Source organism: Sciurus vulgaris, assembly GCF_902686455.1.
Source record: "Sciurus vulgaris genome assembly, contig: HiC_scaffold_174_arrow_ctg1, whole genome shotgun sequence".
Classification (NCBI taxonomy): domain Eukaryota; kingdom Metazoa; phylum Chordata; class Mammalia; order Rodentia; family Sciuridae; genus Sciurus; species Sciurus vulgaris.
This window is the reverse complement of record NW_027632879.1, coordinates 641,617-650,193: the sequence shown is the minus strand read 5'-3', so window position 1 is coordinate 650,193 and position 8,577 is coordinate 641,617. Positions and strand designations below refer to the sequence as shown.

The 8,577-nt window shown below is 37.0% G+C and overlaps 1 protein-coding gene and 1 pseudogene across 2 annotated transcripts; both read right to left on the bottom strand.

Annotated features, from left to right (window-relative positions):
• Positions 1-3,009, bottom strand: LOC306652301 (E3 ubiquitin-protein ligase RING2-like). Its single transcript, XM_079125272.1, has one exon. It carries the CDS (start codon positions 2,934-2,936, stop codon positions 1,770-1,772), a length of 1,167 nt encoding a protein of 388 aa, XP_078981398.1. The 5' UTR covers positions 2,937-3,009; the 3' UTR covers positions 1-1,769.
• A 4,583-nt stretch (positions 3,010-7,592) lies between these two features.
• Positions 7,593-8,100, bottom strand: LOC306652293 (olfactory receptor 2T27-like; annotated as a pseudogene). Its single transcript has one exon. The product of its transcript is annotated as an olfactory receptor 2T27-like (transcript).
• Positions 8,101-8,577: the final 477 nt, after the last annotated feature.

Below are 8,577 nucleotides of genomic sequence, written 5' to 3'. Positions count from 1 at the left end.
AGCACAAAGCTTATAGTCACAAATAGCCTTCTGCTTAAAGACAATTTCAATTAATAACCACAATGGGAATTTAGTTATTTAATGCAACCACTAATCTAACACGTCACCAATAAAATCTAAGCAGATTTACCACAAAACCTGGGTTATATTCATTGGACATGCATTAATAATCTATACAACTTAACATTATACCAGAAAAAGAATTTATAAAAAATTCTATTTTGGTGGTTTTCAAATTTCATGGCACAATTACCAAAAAAACTGTAAAAACAGATTTCAAATATATTTAATAAAACAGTAAAAAATTGAATAAGCCTTTAAATTTTCATACTCAAGATTTAAAACATCAAGCTGGCCCCAATCTGTCAAAATTGACAGATAAATATTTACAATGACTAGACAGACTTCAGTTACAATGGTATTGGAGGTCTACTCCCTCCTTTTAAAACCCTTTGGGGTTAATTTCTCAATGCAAACATGTCTTTGTAAATACTGTGGATAATATAAACTTCAAAACATACCTACAATCAGGACAGGGATGAAAAATAACATGTAAGTCAATCTTTTTTCTGACTTTTTAGCATAAAGCCTTCTGGCTCCCAGTCAACACTGTCCCTTAAAATGAAGTAAGAGTAGAATGAATTCACCCTGTAGTGGCTGACATTCTTCTACAGAATTACCTTTTGCTATTTATCAAAGCAGGGCTTGAGCTCCATTAATCTGCTTCTACAGAGTATAATTAGCAGAGCACCAAATTTATAAACTGGTATAGCAACTCAAAATGCTAAATAAGGACTTTTCAAACAGAAGCAAACCCATTTTTTCCACATGCCATTTTGTTCTCGAAGCTTATGTGGCTACCGATAAAAGAATTAGGGAAGCTTTGAACATATCTTGTACTTTTCATCAAGGTTAAAGTGCAAAATATCTCCATATTTCTGATATTTTAATAGAGAGAAGAAACATCAAACACATAATAAAGGAACTAAAGTGACAGTAAGAACTAATACAAAAAACTTTTAAATAAACAATTGAGGACTACATATTACTATCAATTTAATTTTTCTTTCTTCAGTGAAATATGTCAATGACCCATGTTCTCATAGAACTTAAGATTTTGATTCTCTTCCCCATGACCAGAACACCTAAACTTACAGGGAGGAAAAAAAGGGGGGGGAGGGTAACATTGCATGACAATGGACACCAAGTTCATAAAGAACCTCTTTAAAAATGAGATATTATGGAAGAAAATACCATGAAAATAATAATCCTATGAGAATTGTTTTTAAGCACAGTAAGTTTGAGCCTCAGTCTTCATGAAGATACTACAGTTTGTATAGAAAACTATAAATATACAAGACTCCAAGGAAAAAAAGTCAGAATACATATTAACAATCTGTAGGCCTAAAAAACTTTTGAGGGGAGAGGGAAAAGGATGGCCAACTGAATCTTGACTTAAGAATGCAGGACTATGAAAAATTCCTGGGTCAAAAGTGCTCCCAATGTAACCATACTTTGTGAGAGCACACAACTTAAGATATAGTCTTCAAAGGAAAGCAAAATTACTGAATGACTATAACTATAGTCCCTTCCAAAAAGTCAATCTTAAATTAAGGGGAAATGATTCTAAAAGTGTAAACGAGTCTGGCTCAGAAAAAAAAATTGAACAACATATCCAAGATCTGTCCATAAAAGTAATGATGGTACATCTTTAATATTAAAGAAACAGGCTATAAAAAAGTTCAGTCTCAGAATTGGTTTTTAAAAGCTCATTTGTGCTCCTTGGTGGGCGCATAATAAAGTTCCATGGGTTTATTTACTTTCCAGTACTTCTCACTGACCAATTCCAAAGAAAAAGAGCCATTTAATACAGTGAACTGGCCACTTGCTGTTGTTATATAAATGGTATACTGCTTCTCACTGGCTGTATCAAGGTTCATCTGATTTGATTCTCCCTTGCTTCGAAGTTCTTCTAAAGCTAACCTCACAGCCAGATACTTGGATAAGTGATCAACAGTGGCATTACCTGACGTCTTTATATATCTTGTCTGTGCACTGTCATCTTTCTCCATAAGTGTGGGATGAGGCCTGAATACTAATTCAATTTCACTAGCACCATCCATTACTGGATCAATTGCCACTGTTGCATTGTTATTATCAAGTTCAAGCCCAGAATCATCAGATGTTTTGGTCCGTTTGTTACTAGGGCCTGCTTCCTGATTGCTATGTGTGGATGCATTACTGCAGTGTGAACTGTCACCATTATCTTCTGCTCCACTGCCATTTTCAATCTGCTGTTTCTTGCCTCGCTGTAATCTGTTCATGGCCTGTATCTTCAGTCCTTCCTCAATGCTGTGACTGAGTGCCTGCTGATTATTGTGCTTGTTGATCCTGGCTAATACTCTCTCTTGATGAGCTTCATACTCATCACGACTTGGATAAATTTTGCTGATGAGTGCATCAAAGTTTGGGTCTGGCCTTAGTGATCTTTTGGAAACTAGCTTTTTCCGACAAGTAGGACATTCTTTGTTGCCACTTCTAAGGGCTGTGATAATACAATCTGCACAAAAACGATGCAAACACTCCTTTGTAGTCATGGTGTTCTTCAACATATCCAAACAAATTGGGCACATCAATTCACTGTGTAGACTTCTAGGTGAAACCACAATTTCCAAGCCATCTGTTATTGCCTCCTGAGGTGTTCGTTGTAATTCATATAAACTGAGTTCCCATGTTTTGCTTAATGGTTGAGTTCCATTTGTCTGCACAGCCTGAGACATTGCGGCTCCTACCCCAGCCCGGGGCTCCGCTGGCCGCGGCCGGAGCGAGACTCGGGTATCAGCCGCCGCGGCCGCCGGCGCCGCCCGCACAATATGGCGAGCCTCGGCTTCCGCAATGGAGCTCGGGAAATACAACAGGGGCCGCTCAATATTCATGAGAGACTGAGGGGAAGCCGGCCTGCCGGCGCTGCGGGGAGGGCGGGAAGAAGTGAGCGAGGGAGGAGGCGGAGGCGCGGGACCTGTTTACGATTTCTGTGTCCTCTTGATTTAAAAAATGGCAGGCCTTGTATATGTTTCTAAGATTGTAACCATTTCTTCCAGATTTTCCAATTTATTGAAGTATAAATTTTCAAAATAATCCCTAATTATCCTCTGAATTCTGCCATGCCTGTGGTGATATTTCCTTTTTCATCTTGTTTTAGTCAGCTTTCTTTTGCTCCTGTGACCAAAAGACCTAAGAAGAGCTATTGGAGGAGGAAAAGTTTATGTTGAGACTTAAAGTTTTAGAGATCTCAATCATAGATGGTGAAATCCTTTCTTTGGGGTCTGAGATGAGGCAGAACATTATGGTTGAAGTATGTTCTGGAGGAAAGCTATTCAGGTCATGATGATCAGGAACCAGAGGCCTCTGCTCAAAAAGGACAAAATTTAATACCCAAAGGGACATCCCAAGAGACCCAGCTCCTCCAGCCATACCCTACCTCCCAGTTAATTACTATCAGAGGATTAATATACTGATTAGGTTAAACCGCTTATAGTCCAGTTGTTTCATTTGTCAACTTTTGTACATTTTATTATACATGAGCTTTTGGGAAATGCCTCATATCTAACCTATAACACATCTCTAATTTTATTAATTTGGGTCTTTTCTTTCTTTCTCTTGGCTAGTTTGGCTGTTTGCCAACCTTTGTTTTTTTCCAAGTAACAACTCTTTTTAAAATGATCTTTTGTACTTTTTTTATTCTCTAATTCATTGATTTTAGTTCTTAACTTACTTATTTTCTTCCTTCTATTGATTTTGGAATTGGTTTTCTTACTTTTCATAGAGTTTGAAGTACGTCAGTAGGTTGTTTGGTATATATATTATTTTCTTATGCAGTCATTCATAAGTAGAATGCTTGCTCTAGAAACCACTTTCACAATGTCCCAGATTTTCTGATGCTTTATCAACATTAACTGTTGATTCTAAGGTTTTCTTTGTGGGGTATTTATCTATTTATTTATTTTTCTTTAATTTTTTTATTTTTACAGACTGCATTTTGATTCCTTGTACGTGAATAAGGTAAATCTTTTCATTTCTTTGGTTGTGAACAATGTAGTTCCATATCATTTGTGTAATCATACATGTACATAGAGTAATGATGTCTATCTCATTCCACCATTTTTGATACCCCCTTCCCTGATTCTGTTTTTATAAAAATTATCCCCTTTAATTTTTCCTCTCACCCATTCATCATTCAGAAGTGCATTGTTCAATGTCCATGTGTTTATATGGCTTCTCTAGGTATTTTTGGTGTTGATTTCTAATTTCATTCCATTATGTTCAGACAAGATACAAAGAATTATATTAATAGTTTATATTTGAGAGAAGTGTCTTTGTGATCTATAATATGGTCTATTTTTGAAAATATTCCATGAGTATCTGATAAGAAAGAGAAATCAGCTGCTGTTGGATGAATACTCTATAGTATCTGTTAGATGTATTTGATTTATAATAGTTTTAAGTATGAAGACACTCTACTAAGTTTATGTCTCGATGACTTTTATTTAGCTTTTGTACCACCGTGATCAAAATTCCCAACAAGAACAATTTAGAGGAGCAAAAGATTACTTGGGGCTTGTGTTTTCAGGGTCTCAGTCCATAAATAGCTGGTTCCATTGCTCTGGGCCCCAGGGGAGGCACCTCATCATAGGGGAAGGGCCCAGCAGACAAAATCCACTCAGGTGTGTTGGGATCAGAAAGCAAAGGGAGATAAAGGGGTGTAGGAAGAACAAAATTCCAGACTGTGAAACCAGTGACTCATTTCTTCAACCACACTCCACCTGCCTATATTTACCACACATTTCATTCAAAGTAGAACAAACTGATTAGGCTACAGCTCTCAATTTAATCATTTCACATCTTAATATTCCTGTATTAAATGGAATTTTGAGGGAACACCTTATATACAAATCAGAATAATGAACTATAAACTAATAAGAAAAATGAGATGAAATAATTCAGTATTATTGTACTGGAGTCTGTATATCTCTAATTCAGGTAGTGTCTATCTTAGGTGATTGATTGTCCCAATATTTGAGGCATAAAAATTTGGTAGCAATATATCCTCTTATTGGATACTAGTATAAATTGACCTTCTTTGAGTTTTTAGCTTGAAGTATGCTTTTTTTTTTTTTTTAATATGAGACAAGCTATGCCTGCTTGTTTTGGGACTTCAATTGTATGTTATATAAATTTTGATTATTTCCCCTTTTAGCCTGTGAAAAGTGAATTGTCTATTCAAATACAGTGATCTCTTGTAAACAATATATATTTAGATCTTGTTTTTTTTAGTCATTTTTCTGGTCTATGTATTTTAGTTTGACAGTTGAGACCATTTAAATTTAATGTTATTACTGAGAGAAGTTCATTAACTCATTTCACTTTGATTTGTTTCTGATGACTAATTTGGTGCTATATCTTGTTTGCCTATGAATCTTCAAATGTGAACACAGGATTTGTTTTACAAGTTCTATGTGTAGTATTTCTTCAAGTATTTTCTGTAGGGTAAGCTTAGAAGTCATGAATTCTTTTAGTTTCTGTTTATTTTATTTCTTCTTTGATTCTAAAGGATAGCTTTGTTGGATATAGTAATCTGGACTGACAGTTAATTTATTTTAGGGCATGAAATGCATGATTCCAAGTGTTCCTGAATGTTAGAACTTGTGCTGAGAAATCGGAAGTAATTCTTATTGGCTCCCCTCTAAATGCGAGCTGAATATTTTTATCAAGTCTTTGAAAATTCTATCCTTGCTGTGCATATTAGTCATTTCAATTACAATGGGTGGTGAAGAGGTTCTTTTGTTATCTTGTCTATTGGGTGTTCCAAGTTCCCCCACATTTGGATGTCCATCTCATTCTCAATATTTCAAAAAATATTTTGTCATTATTACCCTGAAGAGGATTTACAGGCCATTAGCTTCCATCTCACAATCTTCTTCAATTCCAATGATTCTTAAATTTGTTCTCTTAATGTTGGCCCAGAGTGCTTGTATGCTGGTCCATAATTACTTATCTTCCTTTTATATAATACTGTATGAATATTCTAAACCAGCCACATTGTCTTCCAGATCTGACATTCTCTCTTCAGTAAGGTCTACTCTATTAGAGAGACTTTGAGTAAACAATTTAATTGATTTATTGTGTCCTTCACTACTAAGTTCCTGCAAGTCTTTTTTTCAATATATCTATCTCCTTATAAAATCTCTCATTCATAGCTTGTGTTTACTTCTTTAATTCATTCAGTTATGTTTCTGTGTTATCTTGGAATTCATTGATCATTTTTATAATCATGCTTGTGAACATTTATCTGCTATTTTATCCACTTCAATATATTTGGAATCAATTGCTGGTGAATTATAAAATTTGGGTATTGTTGCATTACCTTGTTTTTTCCAATTTTTTGTATTCCTTTCTTGACTTGTAGGCATCTATTTGCATTAATTTCTCTTCAATTCTTTTTTGTGGACTTTCTAAGGCACAGCCTTCTCTTGCTAAAATACCCTATATTGTTCTAGATTGAAACCTCTCATAGGTAGGGTATCTATAGGCTTTGTGTTAATTCTCTGCCTTTGATGTAGGAGTAGGTGTTCATTAGTTGGGTTGAGTAGCCCTTTCTCCTGTCATTCCTAATCAGGGAATGTTTGCTAATTGTTCTTTTTTTTGTTGTTATTCTCTTCTATTCATTGTATTAAAGTATCACAGAATGGTGGTACTAGGGAAGAATAGAGTTACTTTAGATTAGGTAGAGGGGAGTGAAAGGAGGGGAAAGTGCATGGGTGTAGGAAGGACAGCAGAGTGAAATTATTACCTCATATATCTCTATAACTACATGAGTGATGTAATCCTTCAATGTGTACAACAGAAAAATGAGAAATTATACTTCATTTAATTAAGATTTAGCAAAACACGTGAATTTATTCTATTGTCATGTATAACTGATTAGAGTAATTAAAAATATGACTGATGCGATCCTGCAAGATTATCAGAAAAAGGAGAGATTACACTGTATTCATGTATGATCTATCAAAATGCATAAAGGCATTCTACTGTCATGTACAACTAATTTTAAAAAATTGAAAAATTAAAAAGTGTTTGAGTTCATCATTCTCCATCTGGAGAAGATCAGCCCTCAGCCATCATCAGACAAGCAACCCACTGTGGTCTCTCATAGTTACAGGATGATGCCCAGAGGTAACTTCCAGAATCTTTGAAATACTTTCTGTTTTTCATGAAAATCGTAGTTCCTACCTCGGAGTAGTTGAGTCCCAGGCTTTCAAGGAAAATAGTGCATGTCTGACATTTTCAATGCTTGGGTATTGGGGTCATTCCCCAGGAGGAATTTTGCAGTTTCCAATTAATTCATGCTTATTTAGTTTACCTTGGGCCTTGGATGAGGACTCTTTCCACTTGCCAGTGGGTGCATCCTTTCCTGCAGTTTTTTCTCCGGGTTTCATCACAGGACTGCTTATCTAATTGCAGCCTCTCTCTGAGGTAATGAGAACAAATAGTGGTCTGGTTCAGCTTTGCTGATGTGTCCCTATAGGAGAACTTCAGAAGTGTGGGACCTCACAGAAAAAGTGGTTGATTTCCTGAGAGGTAAAGAAGGGGAACAGCATGGTGACTGGAGTGAGTAGAAAACCTGCAAACCCTCCCAGTCAGGTTGTCATCATCAACAGGGAGACCCTGCAGCTCCTCAGGACAGGGTAGTGCAGAGAGTGGCAGATGGCTAGGTAGTGGTCATAGGACATTAGTCCTAAGAAGAAAAATTGTGCCCCTGCCAAGGTCATGTAGAGAAACTGGTGGGCAATGCACTATGCAGAACAGATTGCCCTCTGGCTCATCACCTGGTCCAGCAGCATCTTGGGCACAATTGGTGGATATGTACAGGAGGTCTCTGTGGGAGAGCTAGCTGAGTAAGAAGTACATGGGTATGTGGAGTCACAGGTCCATGCAGATGAGCAGAATCATGGTGGTGGTGTTGGCTATGGGAATTACAAAGACTAGGAAAATGAGGGCAAAGGGAAACCAGGGGAAGTATCTGCTGCTTAACAATCCAAGGAGAATTATTCAGCATACAGGGAGCCATTGCCCTACTCCATATAACTGTAGGTTGCTCAAGAGAGTTGGGACATGAAGCTGAAAAATGCCTGCTTGACTTAAAGAATCACAGTGTGGCCATTAACAAATCAAATCAAGGCTCATGATCAATCAAATCGAATCAAATCTCATTAAGCTCAGATGAACAGCCTGAGCACGTATCTCAGCATCATCCACTCAAGAATAGGATGTCCACCCTGTGACCTTGACTTGCTAACTTAAAGGTCATGATGTGGGAAGGTCATCTCCTTTTGTTTAAAGATCTCTCTCTCTCTCTCTCTCTCTCTCTCTCTCTCTCTCTCTCTCTCTCTCTCTCTCTCTCTCAAGCACCATCCTACCTGGAGAAGAGCCATCTTGTTGATCAGGGTAGAGTGGAGGGTGAGACAGAGTGGCCCCAGCTTCCCCCTGCTCCAGGCTCTGGTCCTTACACTGAAAACT